Source organism: Trachypithecus francoisi, unplaced genomic scaffold, assembly GCF_009764315.1.
Source record: "Trachypithecus francoisi isolate TF-2019V2 unplaced genomic scaffold, Tfra_2.0 Lachesis_group15, whole genome shotgun sequence".
NCBI classification, from domain to species: domain Eukaryota; kingdom Metazoa; phylum Chordata; class Mammalia; order Primates; family Cercopithecidae; genus Trachypithecus; species Trachypithecus francoisi.
The window spans coordinates 80,699,914-80,722,402 of NW_022681460.1; the positions used below are offsets into that span (position 1 = coordinate 80,699,914).

Below are 22,489 nucleotides of genomic sequence, written 5' to 3' on the forward strand. Positions count from 1 at the left end.
ACAAAGCTCTTATAGTCCAAATAAATGATATCATGTTAGTAAGACTATAACTTACGAATATAAATATTAAATTATTAATATATGATAGTGTCTTTTCCTTTTGCTACCCTAATGCCCGCCAAGGTGGTTTATTATCTGCAAACACCTCTTTCTCTGTGTTCACTTATCAAACCAGCCCCTGTCTTTCAAATTTCACTTCAAATACTTCATCCACAAGGCCGTCTGCAATCATTCCAGGCAAAGGCAAATGCTTTATCTCCTGAGTCTTATACTCTTTTTGAATTTTTCTCTGGCATTCCAGAAGTCCTGACTCCTATTAAATTCAGTCCCATTGATGTGTATTAGAGTTCTTCATGCACTTCCTTTTCTTTTACTACATTATAAGCTAGGTATGAGTAGGCAGCCGACCTTGTTCCTTTTGTACCCACTCAAACCTATGCCTCACACAGAGTTTCTATAAATTTGCTAAGAGAACAAATTACTTGATTTCATTCAACAAATGAACATAGCACTTACTATGTTCTAGGCACTGTGATATATGCTTGGAATACATCAGGGAACAAAACAGACAAGGAACTAGTGGTGGCAGAGATGGTGTATTAGTCCTTTTTCACACTGCTGATAAAGACATACCTGAGACTGGGCAATTTACCAAGAAAGAGTTTTAATGGACTTACAGTTCCACCTGGCTGGGGAAGCCTTACAATCATGGTGGAAGGCAAGGAGGAGCAAGTCACATCTTACATGGATGGCAGCTGGTGAAGAGAGAGAGCTTGTGAAAACTCCCCTTTATGGAACCATCAGATCTTGTGAGACTTATCATGAGGAGGTCATGGGAAAGACCTGCCCCCATGATTCAATTACCTCCCACCAGGTACCTCCCACAATTCCCACAGAATTTAAGATGAGATTTGGCTGGGGACACAGCCAAACCATATCAGATGGGGAGAGACAGGCAATAAACAATAAACATAATAAATACTTTCATGCTGGAAAGAGTTGGATAGCATGTTAGAAGATAATAAATGCATGGAGAGAAGAGCAGAATAGTGGGCATCTGAGAGTCCCCACTTTCAGATATAGTGGGGGCTGGTAAGGTAGTCATGGGGAGAGGTGAGATTTGAGCAAAAGCTTGAAGGCAGGAGGGAGTTAGTCATTCCTGTCTGGGGGAAGAGCATTCTAGAGAGAACAGCTGGAGCAAGGGCCTCAAGGGAGGAGCTAACAGCTGTGAGGTCAATGCACAGTAAGGGGAAGTATGAAGACGTGAAATCAGCGAGGTCATGGAACACCAGACCAGGCACAGCCTTCTGGCAGTTACAAACATTTTGGATTTTACTCTGAGAGAAATAAGAAGCCACTGCAAGGGTTTGGGAGGAGTAAAATTATATGACTTACATTTAAATAAGGCCACTTTTGGTGTATGTTGACAATAGACTTTGGTAGGGGTAAGGGAAGAAACAAGTTGGAATGGTTTGTATCTGTGTCCCCAGCCAAATCTCATGTTCAGTTGTAATCCCCAGTAGTGGAGGTGGGGCCTGGTGGGAGGGGATTGGATTATGAGTGTGGTTTCTCCTGAATGATTTGGCACCACCCGTTTGATGTTGTTCTTGTGATAGTGAGTGAATTATTATGAGATCTGCTTGTTTAAAAGTGTGTAGCAACTTGTCACTCACTCTCTTGCTTCTACTCTAGCTGTGTGAAGTGCCTACTCCCTTTGCCATCTGCCATGACTGTAAATTTCCTAAGGTCTCCCCAGAAGCCAAGCAGATGCCAGCATCATGCTTCCTGTACATCCTGTGGAACAATAAGCCAATTAAACCTCTTTATAAGTTACCCAGTCACAGGTATTTCTTTATTGCAATGTGAGAAGGGACTAATACACAAGTGGAAGGCTATTTGGGGCAATAGCACTCATCCAGGTAAGAGGTGATGGAGATGTGGATGGGGGAGGTAGCAGCAGAGGTGGTGAGAGGTGGTTGATTTCCGGGTCTGCAGGATGATTCCAGTGTTTCTGGTATGAGCACAGAAGGATGGAGTGCCCATTAACTGGGAAAGCTGCAGTGGAGCAGGTGTAGAGTTCAGTGTGGGACATGTGGAGTTCGAGGTGCCATTAGACACATGGCAGCACAGTGGGGATATCAAATAACCAAAGCAGTAACAACAACAAAAGGAAAACACAACGGTCATGTAAGTGCTCTAGTAACTGGTGGGTTAGAGGAAGAATGTTACATAAAGGGAAGGATCACACCAAGTCATCATTTTGATGGCCTTAGGTTTAAGATTAAGCGTCAGGTATGCCAGAGACTCCTGTTTGTTCATCCCGTTTATCCGATTTCCTTTCTTCCTTACTCATAGAACCTCAGTTTTTAAATGGGCTTATGGCTATTCAGAATAAAGACAGCATTTCTCAGCCTCCTTTACAACTAGGTGGGATCATTTGGTGAAGTTCCGATCCATTAAATGTTAGCAGAAGTGTTGTGTGGGATTTCCAGGAAGGTTGTTTAAAGCAAAGGTGGACTCATCTGAGAGAGGCTGCTTTTGCTTTTCCCCATTCTATCTTCTCACTGGAATGCAGCAAGAATGGTTTGACCTCCAGCAGCTACCTTGGGCGAGGAGGACAAGTGCCCTACTCAAGAGATGACAGATTGTAGAACTAAAAGGATCCTGGGTCTGTAATGATTTTGTGGAGCTATTGTGCCTTCCTTGGACTTTCAACTGCCAAACTTTTATGAAAGTTAGGAATAAACTTCTCTCTTGTTTAAATCACAAATACACCAAGTTCATTTAAAGTTAATTTGTCTTCCATGTCATCCTGAAAGAGCTAATGAGAGGGCCTTTTCAATGTCTTGATTTATAGTAAGGCTTGGTTTGGGCATAGGAAATGATAATAAAGGATTACATAACTCCAAAAAAGAGTGAGAGAAATCGCCTTAATAAAGTTGGGAACGCACATGCGCACACACACATGACCTTATCTACTTATTTCTGAGACAAATCATTGATCTGCTTGGAAAGCCTTTCTTGGTTCTCTCAACAGAACTGACAGCTTCATCTTCCAGACCTCCTATACCCACAGGAAACTTCTATCCTAGTGTCTATAACACCTTGTAACAACTTTGTTCACTGGCCTTGTTCCCACATATCAGTGGTCTGCTCATTCAGTGAATTTTGAAAAACTATACTTCCCTCACACTTTTCAGAGCTGATAACGTTCAAAAATAATAAGTGGTTACAAAAGATGTAATGTCAAGTATATTAGTGAATGTTGGTATTTTAATATAAAATTACTATACCACTCTTTTGGGTATTAAATGTGTCTAAGGGAACCTAATAATAATGGCATTTAATGCCCATTCAGCACCCATTGAAAAACACCCACATGAATAATTTAACTTATTATTTAAGTCAGAACTATTAAATAAATTCTTTTCCCTCTAGAGCTTATATTTTCATTCTATTTCTCCATAGATTTTTATTTTAATGTAATATAATTTTATATGTGAAAATCTTTTATTGTCATCCTATTATTTCTCTGCAACAAAATTCTATAAATTGAAATTTGATTTAAAAAAATTTCCTAACATCAGGCTTTAAGTACTAAATATTTTTCCAGCTTGAGTTTATAGTGTAACTCTTATCAGTAACTCATTGGTCAAAACACATGTTTATTGCAAATTTGGAAATGATTATGCTCAAGAATAATAATTTATTGGCCGTATGTCTGTTTATGAGATGAATGGGGGAGTTATCGTACCTCAGTTACAGGAGACTTCCTTTAATATTTTTAATTGCTCTTGATATGGCTTGGCTGTGTCCCCATTCAAATCTCATCTTGTAGTTCCCATAATCCCTATATGTGATGGGAGGGACCCGGTGAGAGGTAACTGAATCGTAGTGGTGGTCCCCCAACCTGTTCTCATGACAGTGAGAGAGTTCCCATGAGATCTGATGGCTTTATAAGGGGCTTTTTCCCCTTTGCTCGGCACTTCTCCTTCCTGCCACCATGTGAAGAAGGATGTGTTTGCCTCCCCTTCTACTCTGATTGTAAGCTTCCTGAGGCCTCCCCAGCGCTGTGGAACTGTGAGACAATTAAACCTATTTCCTTTATAAATTACCCAATCTTGGATATGTCTTTATAGCAGCATGAGAATGGACTAATATGGTACTGAGAGTCGGGTGCTGTTATAAAGATACCTGAAAATGTGGAAGTAAGTTTGGAACCGGGTAACAGGCATACGTTGGAACAGTTTGGAGGGCTCAGAAGAAGACAGAAAAATGTGGGAAAGTTTGGAACTTCCTAGAGACTTGTTGCATGGCTTTGCCCAAAATGCTGATAGTGATATGGACAATAAAGTCTAGGCTGAGATGGTCTCAGATGAACATGAAGAACTTGTTGGGAACTGGAATAAAAGTGACTCTTGCTATGCTTTAGCAAAGAGACTGGTGGCATTTTGCCCCTGCTCTAGAGATCTGTGGAACTTTGAACTTGAGAGAGATGATTTAGAGTATCTGACAGAAGAAATTTCTAAGTGGCAAAGCATTCAAAGGGAAGCAGAGCATAACAGTTTGGAAAATGTGTAGGCTGATGATGCAATAGAAAAACCCATTTTCTGGGGAGAGATTCAAGCCAGCTGCAGAAATTTGCTTAAGTCATGAGTCAAATGTTAATCACCAAGACAATGGGGAAAATGTCTCCAAGGCATATCAGAGACCTCCATGGCAGCCTGAACCATCACAGGCCTGGAGGCCTGGGAGGTAAAAGTGGTTTCCTGGGCCAGGGTCCAGGGTTCCCCTGCTCTCTGCAGCCTTGGGACATGGTGCCCTGCATCCCAGCTGCTTCAGCTCCAGACGTGGCTAAAAGGAGCCAAGGTGTAGCTCAGGCCATTGCTTCAGAAGGTGCAACCCCAAGCCTTAGTGGCTTCCACATGGTGTTGAGCTTGTGGGTGCACAGAAATCAAGAATTGAGGTTTGGGAACCTCCACCTAGATTTCAGAGGATGTACGGAAATGCCTGTATGTCCAGGCATAAGTTTCTGTAGGGGCAGAACCGTCATGGAAAATCTCTGCTAGGGCAGTGCAGAAGAGAAATGTAGGATTGGAGCCCCCCCCCCCCTCAACAGTCCCCACTGGGGCACTGCCTTGTGGAGCTGTGAGAAGAGGGCCACTGTCTTCCAGACCCCAGAATGGTAGATCCACCTATAGCTTGCACCTGTGTGCCTGGAAAAGCCATAGACACTCAATGCCATCCCGTGAAAGCAGCTGGGAAGGAGGTTGTACCCTGTAAGGCCACAGGAATGGAGCTGTCCAAGGCATGGGAGCCCACCTGTTGCATCAGTGTGACCTAGATGTGAGACATGGAGTCAAAGGAGATCATTTTGGAACTTTAAGGTTTAATGACTGCCCTATTGGATGGTGGACTTGCATGGGGCCTGTAGCCCTTTTGTTTTGGCAAACTTCTCCCATTTGGAATGGGTGTAATTACCCAATGCCTGTGACCCCATTGTATCTAGAAAGTAACTAACTTGCTTTGATTTTATAGGCTCCTAGGTAAAAGGGACTTGCTTTGTCTCAGGTGAGACTATGGACTTGAACTTTTGGGTTAATGCTGAAATGAGTTAAAACTGTGGGGAATGTTGGAAAGGCATGACTATGTTTTGAAATGCAAGGACATGAGATTTGGGAGGGGCCAGGGGCAGAATGATATGGTTTGGCTGTGTTCCTATCCAAATCTCATCTTGAATTGTAGTTCCCATAATCCTTACATGTGATGGGAGAGACCTGGTGGGAGGTAATTGAATCATGGGGGTGGTCCCCCATGCTGTTCTCGTGATAGTGCATGAGTTCTCATTACATCTAATGGTTTTATAAGGGTTTTTTTTCCCCTTTTGCTCGCACTTCTCCTTCCTGCCACCACGTAAAGAAGGACGTGTTTGCTTCCCCTTCTGCTATGATTGTAAGTTTCCTGAGGCTTCCCTAGCCCTGAGGAACTGTGGGTCAATTAAACCTCTTTCCTTGATAAATTACCCGGTCTCAGGTGTGTCCTTATAGCAGCATGAGTATGGACTAATACAGTTCCTTTGGTATTTTTATACCCACATCAGTATAAAATATAACTTAGAATGAGTCAGACATCTGTCTGTCTTTTGGAAAGTGGAAATAGGGTAACTGTGAAAGGTAAGTGGAAAAGTGGAACTGGCTTCACTGCCCTGCAAGCACATTCCAGGTAGGTCAGTTTAAGGACCTAAAAATGGATTCTGTTAACACTGTTTATGCCTGTGTGCCCCTTGGAAAGTCTTCACATATCCCCAAGGGCACACATACCCTGTGTGAAAACTGTGGCCATATGTGACTGCTATTGAGGGCAGGGAGCATATCGTATTCATCTCTATGCCATGGTATGTGGCACAGTGCCACTTAAATAGGTAAATATTTGTTGAATGGGTGCTGAGTAACTGATACCCCAAAGTTCAGTAGCTGCAAAAGTTAAAAGAACTGTTAAAAGAAAGAGCCCTATTTGAATTTTTGGTCAATATCTGATGGAAGCCAGATTTAGGATCTTCTGTAGTGAAAGCCTTAGACTTAGGTAAAATCCAAAGAAATTTTAAAATTATTACAGCAATTGGTTCCCTCCCACTACTCATTCACATACAACAGGATTAGGTAAATGACTCAAGAAATAACATGTATCAGCTTGCATTTGTCAATTCCAAGATGCAATGAGAAGATCATTCCAAGAATTTTTAATCATTGCTACTCCTTCTGCATGGTATACTCTCTGTGTATTCTTAGTAAGACTGCAATAATAAGCAAGAGAAGCTATTAAATATTCCCTGGACATCAGAACTGTTCTGGGCATTGAGGATATCACAGTGAATGAGTTAGGTGACCAGAAATGTACTGTCTGTCTGGGAAGTGGACATCTAATCAGGCAACAGCGATTGGAGTGATACATACTGTTACAAGGGAAGGAAGAGAGTACTGGAAAATCACATAGGAGGGGCTTTAAGATGGAATTTTAGAGAAAAAGAAGGCTTTCAGGAGGGAAATATGTCCAAATTGAGATCAAGAGGATGAGCAAGTTAGAGAGGAATCAGAGAGTACAGACAATATACTCTATTGTATATTGTATTTGAGTAAATTACACCATGGAATACTACATTTTATTCAAATAGAAGGAAGAGCATGGGTGTGAAGATCTGTAAGCAAGAGGAATACTTTATATCTTTATCTTGTTTTGTTTTTATCTAGGAATTATCACTTTCTAATAGAAAACATATTTTACTTACTTTCTCTTTCCCTTAGAATAAAGCAGACTTGGCCGGGCGCGGTGGCTCAAGCCTGTAATCCCAGCACTTTGGGAGGCCGAGACGGGCGGATCACGAGGTCAGGAGATCGAGACCATCCTGGCTAACATGGTGAAACCCCGTCTCTACTAAAAATACAAAAAACTAGCCGGGCGACGTGGCGGGCGCCTGTAGTCCCAGCTACTCAGGAGGCTGAGGCAGGAGAATGGCGTGAACCCGGGAGGCGGAGCTTGCAGTGAGCTGAGATCCGGCCACTGCACTCCAGCCTGGGCGGCAGAGCGAGACTCCGTCTCAAAAAAAAAAAAAAAAAAAAAAAAAAAAAAAAAAAAAAAAAGAATAAAGCAGACTTTTTTATTTGTTTTGTTCATCTTCTATACTCTTGCACCTAGCATGTATTCAGCACTCCATATATATCTGCTGAATGGACAAAGGATTGAGTGATATGTTTGGGAAACTGGAAGTTCAGCCTCGATGCACAGAAGCCTGGGAGGGGAATGGTGGGAAGTGAGGCTGGAAGGAATGGCAGGGGTCAGATCAGAACGGGGATGGTAAATTGTGTTAAGTCATTTGGACTCAGTCCTGGGGCATGGTAGGGTTTTAAACAGGAATTGATGTGGTCAGATTTGAGTTTCAGGAAACTCCTTCTGTCTTCATAGTGGAAAAATGGCTAAAGCAGGCAAGGCTGAGAGTAGGTGGATGAGAGGATGATGCTGGTGCCCTGAACCGAGGGGTGGCGAGCAGACTTGCATACACTGGGGTTTCTTAGTGAATTGCCAGAGATAAGAATGCTGTATCCTCCCTAGCAAGAAGCAGCTCTACTCCTACAGACTCATCTTTCACAGAGGCTCAATGACTCATATCAACCAAAAGCAGACTGAGAAAAAGAAGAAAAGCATCCGAAATGGTCATGGAGATTTAAACCTGTGGTGAGAGGATACAATTTACTATCCTTTGAAACCCTAACCAGTTCTAGAATACCACATCAGGTATCACGTCTGTCTACTTTTAAGAAGTATCAGTTCAGTAATTTCACATTATCCTGATGACAATGTGTTCTAGTGGCTCAAACTCTTCCTACTTGCAGTTTTAAGAGTAATCTTCATCTTAAAAGTTGAAGGAGTAAACATCTAACTTTGTGACAACAAAACCTATTCGAACTTTAATTTGAAAGAAAAAAAACCCTTCAAACTTCTAAGGCAAAACCTTCATTTCCCTTTGTGCCTGAATTAGCAAGTATTTTTCACCCTAAAAACAAAACAATCCCTTTGTTTGCTAGTATCGTACCTGGCCTTTAATACACCACCAACACAGTTTTCAAATGAAGTCAAGACGGTATTTGGCAAACAGAATCTGGCCGAGCAGAGTTGCTATCATACAAGGCAGATTTAAACTGCTTTTTCCTCTATTTCTTGGACACTTTCTTTGATTAAAATACTTCAAATGATGATGATAAACTGAATCTGGGGTACAACAGGAACTAGAGTTAATTGCACAATTTAAATCCAGAGGATACAGAAAGGAAAACATCAGGAACATTGTCTGTATTTTCATTTTTAATTGCTCATGAAACAAGGTGAAAGACTTTAGGAGATAATGGAGGCTGCTGAGTTCTTCCCTAACAAGCCAAGTGGTCTCCTTGGTAACGCTATGAGAGCCCCAGCCTAGGAGGTCTCAGTGGAATAGAAGCTGGTTGAGCCCTAAACAAGACCTTGGCCCTTGAAGAAACGATAGCACTGCCTTGTTTAATGACTGTTTGAAGATGTCTTTCTCTTGTTTGTTCTTCATCTGTCCAAGACACTGAGCTGAGAGCAGGGAGCGGGGATACCAATTGCTATCTGCAGAGAAGCCTTGGGGATGGCAGAAACTTTATGGAACAGAAAGTCAAATTTGAGGCTCCTTTTATAATTTTAACACTACTTTCCAAAAACACCTCTCATACTGTAGAAATTGTGAGCTTATGTTAATCTTTGCAGAGGTTTGTTTGATGAGGGGGGTCATAGGACCACGTGGAAGGAATATTCTCCTGGCTAGGTCAACTTCATGTCTGTGATTCAGACTCATTAAGAATAAAAAGTGGTTCAAAATGCTGACCTCCCTCTAAGTGCTTGTGATAAATGACTGAGAAAACTGATTATAAACTTCTGCAAGACATTATAGAATGCAATAAATAAAATGTTTATGGGACAATTTTTTAAGTCATTATTTTAAGGATGCTCTGTCCTGAGTAAATGATAGAGTCCATGTTTTTGGACTCTATCGAAAGGAGTTAAATTTAAAATTGAACTGAAAGTTATTCCTTTACAATTCATAATCACCAATGTTGTATGTGACTTAATGCTTACTTTGCACAGTTGCTGAGGCCACCATTAAAATTGTATGTGGGTTGGACGGTGAAGGAACAGAAAGTAAATTCTTGATTCTATTTCTCACATGCTGTTTTTCCTCCCAGTCCATCCTGGACACCTGGACTGCTTCCAGTCTGATGAGAGAGGTGCCAAGTGGAAGTGCCTTCAGTGCCTTCAAGTTGAACTTGGTTGGCAGTTCAGTGAGTGAGTCCGGCCCAGAGAACAGACCATGGGAGGGAGCCCTCTGACCTGGCCTTCACTCCAGCTGCCCTTCTCTCTCTTTATCTCAGGGCAGAATAACAGGCTGGATGTTATGCAATGATCTTCTTATTTATTAGAACTAAAAGAGCACAGCCAACAGAAGGAGGGAGAGGAAGCCCTCTTCCATTTTATCTCATTTATAATAAGTCTGGATTGTAGCAAAGTCACGCACAGGGTGTTCCCCAAGCCACATAATTCCTGGCACATCCTCTCTACAGTATTCTTGTTGACCAAATGTGCATGTGTGCATGCATAATTTTTGTGTATATATGTACATATATATTTTTCATTCATTACCATGGTTCTTAACATTTTCAGAATCTGCAACTCATTTTAAAATTTGATGAGAGTAAGTTATAGACAAATGTTCATACAGACATCCTGTGAAAATTTGCAAATAGCTCCCTGAAAGCCCATTTGTATCTCAGCAAACAGGCCCTTGAGAGGCTAAAAGGCTACATTTCCAAAGATTTTAAAATACCACGTGTTGTTAATGGTTTTGCTCAGCTTACATATTATGTAACGTTATTTTTTCCCTTTGATATTGAAAACTTGAAGATTTGTGCCAGTTCCTCATCTATAACATAATGCGGAGTAAAGATTTCTTGATCCAGGTCATGTCCTGTCCAACTAATCTGAAGTTACTACAAAAGAGAGCATGGGCACGGAATCATGATATGCACAAGACACTGATCAGAGACGGGGCTGTAGATGGCAGGACCATACTCAGCTAAAGGCCACCAGACATTCCATTTTCAGTTATTCTGGAGTTGTGGAATTTAATCCTAAAAGTACATCAGCTCGTCCTGCCTCCAATGCCCTATTTTCATCTCAGCTATTAAAAATGTTACACTTTTTTTGTTTTTGAGATGGAGTCTCGCTCTGTTGCCCAGGCTGGAGTGCAGTGGCACGATCTCGGCTCACTGCAAGCTCTGCCTCCTGGGTTCACACCATTCTCCTGCCTCAGCCTCCCAAGTAGCTGGGACTACAGGAGGCCGCCACCACGCCTGGCTAATGTTTTGTATTTTTAGTAGAGACCGGGTTTCACCGTGTTAGCCAGGATGGTCTCAATCTCCTGACCTTGTGATCCGCCCGCCTTGGCCTCCCAATGTGCTGGGATTACAGGCGTGAGCCACTGCACCTGGTCTACTCAAACTTTCTAAAGCCCAATTTATAGCATTCTTTTTCTATGCTCTTTATTTTCCCCCTGAAACTATCTACAGAATCAGTTTCTCTTTCCCCTGTCTGTCTTCCCATCACATTCATTTGTAGCTAAATACTTTAAAGTATCTATCAAGCCTCTCACACTTTAGATCACTTTTCTTTTCTCTTATTTTTTTTTTTTTTTCGAGACGGGGTCTCCCTCTGTTGCCCAGGCTGGAGTGCAGTGGTGCCATATTGGCTCACTTCAACCTCCACCTCCCAGGTTCAAGTGATTCTCCTGCCTCAGTCTCCCAAGTAGCTGAGATTAAAAGCATGTGCCACCACGCCCAGCTAATTTTTGTATTTTTAGTAGAGATGGGGTTTCACCGTGTCGGCCAGGCTGTCCAACTACTGACCTCAAGTGATCCCCCTGCCTCAGCCTCCCAAAGTGCTGGGATAACAGGCGTGAGCCACTGCGCCTGGCCTTGATCACTTTTCTAGAACCCTCTTGTCTGCCTCACTACAATAGGAGGATTGTAGGAGAGCTGTTAGTTTCTTGCACACGGTAGGTGATCAGTATGAATTTCAGAGGCAGTATGCATAGTTCTTAGGCACTTTGGCTCTGGAAACCAAAAGGTTGAGTTCTAATTCCAGTTCTACTATTATCTGTTTATTTTCAGGAAAAACACTTACATTTCCCAAGTATCAATAGCCACTGGGCTATTGTGAAGATTAATAATATATGACATCAAAGGCATTTGGCACAGTGTTTGGGTCATAGTAAGTGTTGAATAAAGGTTAGTTCAATAGTTTGTTGAACTGAACTTTTTGAAAGAAATTTTTTTCATCTTTTTGATGTTCCTTAGTATAGTTAATAGTGATGGTATATAGCCAAAAATAAGGGATCATAAGTTTTTGACAAAATTGAAATTTCCTATTATTTTCAAGTCCTTTTAAACAATTTTTACTTTCAATATTTACAAGTACCAATTTGGCTAAGAAAAGTTTCAGCTTGTATTCTAGCCAGCTGTAGAACACTGAAGGTATCTGTATGGTGCTATGTGATACTGCCTTGCCTTGAACTTTGTCCTGAAATCTTAAAAGACATGGATCTACAGCCTCCAAGAGATCCTAAGACCAGTTGAACAGTAACTGATATAGATAGTGTCCTGAATGTGGTCCCTAGACCTATACCTCAATTTCTCCCTAGTCATAATCAAAGAGATCCTTCTTGGTTGGGCATGGTAACTCAGGCCTGTAGTCCCAGGTGGCTCATGACAGTAATCCTAATGTTTTGGTAGGCTGAGGTGGGATGATCACTTGAGGCCAGGAGTTCGAAACTAGCCTGGGCAACATAGTGAGACCCTGTCCCTACAAAAAACAGAATTAGGTGTGGCGGCAGGTGTCTGTAGTCCCAGCTACTAGGGAAGCTGAGGTGGAGGGATTGCTTGAGCCCAGGAATTCCAGGCTGCAGTGAGCTGTGATCGCACTACTGCACTCCAGCCTGGGTGAGAAAGCAAGACCCTGTTTCTGAAAACACACACACAGAAACACACACACACAAAGACATATACGTGGATCCTTCTCTCTTCTCTTTCCTTACAGGGACAAGGCCAGAGAATTAGAGAATAAATTTACTGCTGGAGGGAGGTGGGGGGAACCAAACCAGTAGCTCACTTTATTCTAGTAACGTCTTTGAATACAAAGAACAGCACAAGTATTTACTCTTTAAAAAAGATTTTAATAAAACAATTGTATCAACATGAACTAATCCCTCAAGCCTCTTTCAAACTGGGATTAAGTTTGCTTGGATTTTGCTCATTTTGAGCATCTGAGTTTGAACAAATGTTTGAGGGCAGAGATTGTGTTTCATTCATCTTTTGAACTTCTAGGACTTGGATAATCAGCCATATATTGCAATATATGCAGTAAGTTTATATTGCTGATTAAAAATATGTGACTATATGTTGCATTGAAAAGGCCTGTAGAACTTGGTTGTATTAGAATGTTCATTTTTAATAAAAAGATGAAAATAGGCCAGGCGTGGTGGCTCATGCTTGTAATCCTACCACCTGGGGAGGCCAAGGCAGGTGGATCACCTGAGGTCAGGAGTTAGAGACCAGCCTGGCCAACATGGCGAAAGCCCGTCTCTACTAAAAACACAAAAATTAGCCAGGCATGGTGGTGGGCACCTGTAATCCCAGCTACTCAGGAGGCTGAGGCAGGAGAATCGCTTGAACCCAGGAGGCAGAAGTTGCAGTGAGCTGAGACCGAGCCACTGTACTCCAGCCTGGGTGACAGAGCAAGACTCCATCTCAAAAAAAAAAAAATTATTAAAAACTATCTTCACTTCAAAAGTTTGAGAAAAAAATCAATTTTTCCAAGAAAATCTTTAGTATCTGAATCAGATAGATTGGGGTATTTCTGAGAATCAATTTTTGTTAATCATCAGTGAGCATGTAATTCTTCGCTTACTAATGAAATTCTACACTTATTTTCTTGTTTTTATGTCTTTCTTTAATATTTAGCATATTTCTTTCTGAATTCCTCTCTAAATGAGAACTTGCTACATGTTCTTCGTATATTACATGTGAAAGTGTAGTTTTATGACCTTGGTTTTTATGTACAAATCAGTCAATAGCAGTAGTTACTCTCTGAAACATCATTGGTAGGATTTATTTGATGATGGGAAATTAGAATCGCATGTAAGCATTTACATTATATGTTAATGGACTGAGTAGCCAACCTTGTTGACTGATTTTCTTTGTTTAATAAATGACATTTGAAAAAGTCAAAATTGACAGGAGGAGGAAAAAACTTGTTTTGGGGGTTTTCACGATAGTCATTCATTTTTTCCCTAGTTAAATATCTGTGTCTTTTCTCAAGCAATACATTTTGCTGCTGAGATGGTTTAGAAAATTAAGTTTTAGCTTTTTAAAAATCTTTGTTTAGTTTTTTAGGTCATCATCAGAAGGCTTTTTTGGTTCTATTATCCTGTCTCCTCTACGTGGCCATATCTATCCCAGCTCTAGGTGCTGGCTGGCAGCTCAAGGGAGCTCAGAATTGAAGTATATGCTAGGTAAACATATATGTCTTGGAAACCTGTTTCCTATCTGTGCCCGAAGCTAATCAACTGGATGGAGAAAGGCTTCTTTTCATGTTCCAATTGTACTTTATTGAAAAAAAATGCATCCTCAAGTTGCAAAATCTTGTTTAATGCAGCTGTTTTATAGGCATCTGCCAGGATTTCTTTCAGCACTCTTTTTTTTTTTTTTTTTCCAAAAGATCTACTAAAACTGATATCAATGACTCTCTTGTGTGAAATGATTTTGTTAATGACAGCTGAAGGTGTTCAAAGAACCACATTGAAAATTCTGGAAGTGACTCATTTACGATCCAGGGCTTAATATCTGAAACAATATTGTAGAGAAGAATTCTTCAGGCCAACCTTCTCATATTGCTCAACTATTTTATAACAATGAAGTATGCCTATTGTCTTTAATAACATATCTCTGACTCAGAGGCCAACACAGTTCAGAAATGGTCCCAGAGTCAAGTCTGAATTAGGGTTGCACCTCGGAAATATCCATGGCAGTCCTGCAGGAACTGGCTTTAACTGGCCATTATGTACAAGATAGTCTCCATGGAGACAGATATTCTCAGACCATGACAGGGGAGGCTCAAGGATCCTGTTCAACTTAAGACAATTTCAAACCTGCTTTGGAGCAAATTGAATTCCTTGGATATCCTTGTAAATTAATTTAATCTCTCTTGCAGGATATGCTGGGCCTATTTCAAACCCATGCTCTTTGGATGTGGTCTCCATCATTGAGGCTAACCCTAAAAGAAGACTTTCTCCATGGGCAAGATTTGGGCTTGAGCACCAGGTCTAAGGCAATTGACCATACTGTGTCTGGTCCCAGGCTGGGCTCCCTTACCTGATATAGGTTGGCAAGATGGTGGTTAGTTTTTATCAAAAATGGCTGGTTCACCCCTGGGTGGTCCACATCGTGTGCTGCTGCAGCCAGCAGTCCAAGCATGATGTCCAGAGGTGTGAGGAAGCTGGCGAGCTGTTAAAAAAACAAATTGGGAGATTGACTGGTATGTTTTCACAAATAAGCTCATAATCATTTTGGCTAAATCAAACACAATGAATCATCATGGCATTGTTTAAGCCTATCAGCCAGACCTTTACCCTTTGAAGCATTAAATGAGGTGACAGTCACAGGAAATCACAGGCAAAAAGGAAAGGACTGTGTGGAAAATAATTGGGTAAACTCAAATTGTGTAGATCATTCTGGTATCCCCTTCTTCCTATTCCACTCTGTTTTGTTTTGTTGTGGTGGTGGCATTGCTTGTTGGCAATACTGCTGTTGGGTGGATAGGGAAAAGATAGGGCCTAAAATCAGCCTTGCTCCTAGAGAAATGTGTAAATGAAGAAAAAAGTTGAAGTCATGTGATGGACCTAATAAAAAATCATTTGTGTATTTCAACTGTCTAATATATCTTTGCCACTTTGAAAGAAGTGGGCCGACTTGTAAGATCTGCATTTTTTTCAATGTGTAATAAATAGTGGGAGAATGTATGAGAATCTGTGATTTTCTGGTTAGCTAGGAAAATAAGCAGAGACATGGGAATCCAATACTAACTTTAAAAATACAACTGTATGACGTATTGCAATGCTTAGACTACTTGGAAATTAAAAAACAGAGCCATTAATGTCCTTGGGATATGTTGCAGGGATGAGGCACCCACCCAGCTTTGCCCTGAGAGTGCCTGCTTGACATCTGAACATTCAGTGGTTACTGTCAAAGCATCCACGTGTGTAGGGGGATGTTAAAAACAGATTGAACTCAACAGTCTTAGAATATAATTTTCCAGAAACCTTAAGAAAACTCATCCTGTACCTTGTACCAACAGACTTGATACAGCTAAGCACTGCCTGAATGTTGAGTATTGAGCATTATTATGATGTTTTTAATTTTTAACTTTGTATTGGTTTATTGCATCAGAACATGCTTGCTAAGAGGTCTTTGACATTCACAAGTTTTCTTGGGCCCTGAATCAGGATATCCAGTTGGCTCAGTAGGAAATAGAACATCAGACTTGAGGAGCTTTGATTCCATTTGTTGATCAAAACTCATGCAGTAGGAGACTTTTCCCAGCAAAGTTCAATGCTGGTGCCGTTTGTGGCAAAGATCTAAGGCACGGAGCTAGTTCTATGTACTGTTGAAGATACCTAAGATGTAGCTTGCCATAGAGAGGAAGTTTTTTTTGTCCTAATGCAGCCTCAAAAATATACAAAATATGAAAGTAAACCTCAGATGAGTCCCATTCTTTTTCATGAACATTGTAAGATTTTCAGAGCTGATACTGGAACCTTAATATCCATAATTTGTGTTCACATTGTTAATGACACATAACATAGTTACTCAGATATGTTGGGTAACTTGGGCCCAGCAGGTACTTTCCTTGGCATTTCCAGGTGGCTGAGGAGGCAGCTGGGTCGTCTTACCTTTGGCTCTTTCAGGTAGCAGTGCATGGCCTGGGTGACATCAGCTGCGTGAACAGCATTGTGGTACGGATTTTGGCTGTGGTAATCTTCTTGAACCATGACTGGGAGGTAAACAGATAACTCAATCAACTAAAACCCAAATAGGAGTGGTGTACTAGCTTAGACTTACTGTGGGTGCTTTTTGCTTAAAAATATCAGTGCCTCCAAAATGTGCAGCATAGAGATGCTTTAAAAATAAACGTGGTTTGCAAGCTTGGCAGTTCTGCTAGGCTGTTTTTAGCAGAGAGCAGAGATGGACAGCAGAGAGGAGAAAGGCCAAAAGGATTTGTGAAGCCTTGGGATTTCTCACCTCCTTTGTAAATCCCACCTTTCTGACTTTCATAAAGGCTGTCATTCATAGGAAAAATAAATATGTAGGAAAAGGACAACTTTATCTCACACGATAATTTGAGTTTCTGCCATTTATAAATAGTATGCCACAAATGAGGTTTCCCTCAAAGAGCCCTAGTAGCATCAGAATACTGATATCCAAATACTGGTTTAACACTTGAATAACAAATACCAATGAAAGCAAATCAGGGCCTCTTAGGGCAGAGATTCAGAGTACTGCCTTGATCCAACTGTGGACTCCTTGCATTTATTTCTACCTTTTTCAAGTTAGAGTATCATCTTTCATGCTCCTGCAATCTGATGCAAGGCTTAGAGTGCTCTTGGAGCCAAGTAGAGACACAGACAAGGCAATTTTGGTTTGCTATTTATGGAAGACACTAGCCTGCTTCAGCTCATAACCAAGGCGATGCTTAGGATGCAATATATTCAGTGTGTATAGAGTGTCCTGATTTGCAAGTACAGCCAGATTCTCTCAGTCCATTGCTATGAATCTGGCTCTGGATTACGGTATTAATTCTGTTGTCAAGTCTTTGTATTCTTTACATATTTTACGGGTAGGTACACAAGTCCAAAGTATCTATATCTGTATCTCCCTTTTTGGACAAATCAAAATTATTTGGCCCTATGCATGGCCATTACTTTGCTCCATCAATTAAAATACAATCAGCTTGAGGTTATTTGGATTTCTGGAAATGAGCCATGTTGTGACTGGTTTCAAATATTTCTGTTGTGTTGCACATACCTTATATTCAGCAGGTATATTTTACAATTATATTTAAACCCATTATCACTTTAATGTCTGTATTGGGCAAGTTACTTAGCTGCAAGTTCCCCCAGTTTCCTCCTCTGTAAAATGAGGATAGCAATAACTCTGAGCTCAAAGTGGAGTAAGGATTAAATGTGTTTACTAACATATGCAAGTCCTTGGAAGAGCTTCCAGCAGATGCAAGCACCATAGAAACCTGGGTGTGGCTCGTGTTATTATTGTCACGCCTGTTATTTTCTTCTGATGGCATTAAGTCAGCTTCCAAAATCAAAGTACAGCCATGTGGCAAGTCAAAAAGAAGCCAGAAACATGCTAAATGGCGGAGGAAAGTCATTTGGTGGTTAGAAATGTGCCCTGAAAAATTCACTGGCAGATAAATAATAATACGCACAAATTTAAATAAGAACTTAGGCTGCCTTTTGATACAGTGTAATGATGGAGTTGAGTGGAAAGATGGTGGACTCCCAAGTCAACAGAGCTAGGCTTGGACTCATATTCTGCCACTTACTAGCTGTTGGCCTTGGGCAAGTAATGAAGCCTCTTTGTACCTCTCCTAAACTATGGGACAAATGGTGATAATAACATCCTACTTGCAGATTTGTTTAAATGGTTAGAAATAACTTGCCAAAAGTACTCTGCTCATCGTGGGCACTACACAAATGGTAGTTATTATTTTTTAAAAAGCCTATTGAAAATTTTCAATAACTCATGTCCTGATTAGAATTATTTGAGGCACATGCTGCTGGAGGTTTGTTAATATGTCAGCAGACCAGTATCTTCTTTGAAAATGATATGTTCCTGATGATTTTCTTTACATATAATTTATTATAAACATAACTACACTTGACCCTTGAGAACATGGGTTTAAACCATGTGTGTCCACTTGTACTCAGATTTTTTCTGCCTCTGCCACCCCTGAGACAACAAGACCAACCACTCCTCTTCCTCTTCTTCCTTTGCCTACTCAGTGTGAAGATGATGAGGATGATCCACATCCACTTGATGAATAGTGAATACATTTTCTCTTCCTTGTTATTTATTTATTTATTTATTTTTAGGACAGAGTCTTGCTCTGTCGCCCAGGCTGGAGTGCAGTGGCACGATCTCAGCTCACTGCAACCTCCACCTCCCGGGTTCAAGCGATTCTCCCTGCCTCAGCCTGCCAAGTAGCTGGGATTACAGGCACCTGCCACCAAGCCTGGCTAAATTTTTTTTTTTTTTGTATTTTTAGTAGAGACAGGGTTTCACTGTGTTGGCCAGGCTGTTCTCGAACTCCTGACCTTGTGATCTGCTCTCCTCCCAAAGTGTTAGGATTCCCCGTAATTTTTAAAATAACAGTTTCTTTTCTCTATCTTACTTTATTGTAAGAATACAGTAAATAATACATAGAACATACAAAGTATGTGTTAATTAACTGTTGGTTATTGGTAAGGCTTCCATTCAAAAGCTATATACAGATTTTTGACTACACAGGGGGTCAGCACCCCTAACCCCCAAGTTGTTTGGGATCAAACACTTTTTAAATGATTTAGGATGAACAAGCCATATTTTAAAAGTAAGATGAGATCATTTAAGATTAATTGGAGGTCTTCATCTATCATCCTATGGTTCTTACCACTTTAAAGAGTATTATGCATTGCCATTATTCAAGAGCATGGGGCTAGAAATGTGAAAACAAGGACTTACCTAAAAATCGGTGTAAGGTCACCATATCTAACTTGAAATGGTGAATAAGTCCATGGGAATTGAAGAGGTGGCACAGCAGTGTTACCAGGCTGTTCCCTGTAGGAAAACACTTACTTTAACTCATTTTGACCATCACTAAAATATCAAGATTGACAATAAGATCCAAAATCTCTGTAATACAGTTTCTTTGATAGAATTTTTTTCCCTTTAGATGTGAAATTATTCAAGTATAGAGCATATTATTACTATGATCTGATCCTAGGTTTTTTCTTACTGTACAAGTAAAATTAGCTCAGACCTTCTCCCTTCACCAAAGGCAATGAAGACTTTAAGAGTTAGAAGGAATCTGCCTATTAGGGTGTCAGGGATACATACACATACACACACACATACACACACACACACACACGTATATATGTGTATTTTTTTAAAGACACAGCTTATGGCCACTTGAAATATTTCGTAAGTCACTTCCAATTGACGATTCCATTTACAGGTGTATCTAAACCACCATATTGCTTAATAATCATAGCCTATTCTTCTTCCTATGGAAAATCACTCAAGAGGAGATCTGACTATGAGCTATTTTAGAATTCAAGTCAGCAGAGATGCAAAATTGAAGCTGTAATGACTTGTAAGCATTCAAGAAATATTGTTTATTTAGGAATAATGATTTTGAATTTTAAAAGCACAGACAACGAAGCCAATGGAACAGAACAGAGAACCCAGAAATAAATTCATGCTTCTGTAGCCAACTAATGTTTGACAAAGGCACCAAAAACACATTGGGGAGAGGACAGTCTCTTCAATAAATGGTGCTGGGAAAGCTGGATATCCACATGCAGAAGAATGAAATTAGATCCTCATCTTTCACCATATACAAAAATCAACACTAAATGAATTTAAAACTTATACATAAGACCTGAAACTCTGGAAGAAAACATACAGGAAATGAAATCGGTTAGGTGGAAATACAATTTATTTCCCCCTCTTGATTTTGTACCTACTTATAAATCAATTTCAGCATTTCTTAGATATATGTGGTATATACTTCGTATACATGTGAGGCTCTTTGACTTCTCCTTTGAACTAGTTGTAGCATCTTACTGGATCTCTAATTGAGTTGAAAATCTCTGACGTGGTCATTTCATATGTCTATGAGAGTCATGATTATATTCTCTTTCAAACAAACACCATTTAACAAGTTCTTTTGTTCAAGATAACTTAGTTTACCAGTACCCATTTCTCAGTTGATTTGAGCAAAATGACATGCAAAATTATGGGATTCATCTCTCCATGATCTAGTTTGCTTTCCACAGTGTAAAGGTCTATTTCATGGTCTTAGGCTATATTTCTCTCATCTGCATATTGTTTGCCAAGTAATAGAATGATGAGAAAACCATGTATAATGACTTAAAGCACAAGTCTAGCAAATGATGAGGCCTACCAACATTAGCATTAAATGTGATGTCTTTCATTGGCCCTCAGAGTCATCCGCCTTTGTTTAATGGCCAGATAAGAATATAATAGATTTTTTATTATTTTCTTAAGGAAGGTCTTTATAGGCACAAAAACTTAAGAAGTGACACCAATGAGGCTGTTTACTTTTCCCTTTGGCTGCAGCCTAAGCTTTTATATTCTTTCCTCAGCAATTGTTTTCTTCTGATGATGTCAAACATATTTGAGCAATACCCACAACAGGGCAGACTTAGCTCACTTAATAAAACTGCACAAGCACCGTGCCCTGTAAAAGTCAGGGCTGATCAGATATACTTTTGTTTCTAGTTTTCATCAACTAACAATGAACTCCCTACTTTTGGATGTGGCCAAAATATTCTGCAAGAAAAGAATCTAATCTGTGGTTTCTAAATTCCTTTGGGATGATCAAGATCACAAGGAAACTGTCTTAAGATTCTAAGGTCAAATTCAGTCCTTATTCTTCATTTGAGTTGATTTTCCCTTACCCAGGTCCTCCTTCAGTAGCTGTAAATTTATGAAAATGGGGAAAGAAGGAAAAAGGAATAGCAATGTTTAAAAATAAATTTTGTTTTTCATGAAATTAATCCCACTTTATGGTATATATTTTAGTGAGAATTCTTTTGGGTCACTTACCATTTGTCAAGCGATCAAACAAGAAAATGTCAAAATCCCACATTCCCACTTTGGAGAGCATATGCTGAAAAGGCAAACAACAAACAGCACGCAAATGAATCACATTGGAGACCCAAACATTTACTTGAGATACAGTGGATTAAACAATTAAAAAGTTGAAAATCCTCGCATAATATCATCTAGTACAATTGAATGTTTTTCCTATGTCCTACAATAAAATCCAAATGCCCCGGCGTGACACAAAAATACCCTCACAACACATCAGAAAAATGAAGGGATATTAGGTTATTTTTGAGGTTTAGATTGTGTGAGACTTTTACCTAACTCACACAATATTAAAGGCAGCCCCAGGACTTGGCCTCTGATAGCTGGACTTCCAGCCCTCTGTCCTTTCCACATCTCACACCACCTTTCTTGAAAGGTGGCTACTTAGAGGAGAGACACCACCAAGAGTGCTCTGTCAGTGATATTCCAGGGCTGGGGAAGCTTAGACTTGTTCTCCTCTCATAAGCAAACAAACAAGCAAACATTCAAAAATTGCCCAATATCAGACCTTAAGTTGTTAGGAATGATTTTTTTTTATCCTTTTGGAGGCCTAATATTGGGAATTAGCTCTTTTGACATTACTTGCTGTTCATTTTCTAATGGCATATATTAGTTGCCTGCCTGCCTGCCTGCCTTCTTGCCTTCCTTCCTTCCTTCCTTCCTTGCTTGCTTCCTCCTTCCCTCCCTCCCTTCTTCCTCTCTCTTTTCTTTTCTTTTCTTTTTTCCTTCCTTCCATCCTTCTTTCTTTCTTTTCTTTCTTTTTGAGACCTGGTCTCACTCTGTCCCCCAGGCTGGAGTACAGTAGCATCATCATAACTCACTGAAGCCTTAACCTCTTGAGCTTAAGCAATCCTCCTGCCTCACCCTCTCAAGGTACTGGGATTTACAGGCATGAGGCACTGTGCTTTGCCAGTGGTATATAT

General features: G+C 40.3%; 1 protein-coding gene across 1 annotated transcript in view; it reads right to left on the minus strand.

Moving 5' to 3' along the window:
* PDE7B (phosphodiesterase 7B) overlaps positions 1 to 22,489 on the minus strand; it is a 360,697-nt gene that overhangs the window by 25,368 nt on the left and 312,840 nt on the right. The window contains exons 5-8 of the mRNA XM_033235376.1: positions 21,522 to 21,585; positions 19,410 to 19,505; positions 16,568 to 16,668; positions 14,991 to 15,122 (exon numbers count right to left, since the gene is read on the minus strand). Coding sequence (XP_033091267.1) covers positions 14,991 to 15,122; positions 16,568 to 16,668; positions 19,410 to 19,505; positions 21,522 to 21,585 — 393 coding nt within the window. The remainder of the gene's footprint in view (positions 1 to 14,990; positions 15,123 to 16,567; positions 16,669 to 19,409; positions 19,506 to 21,521; positions 21,586 to 22,489) is intronic.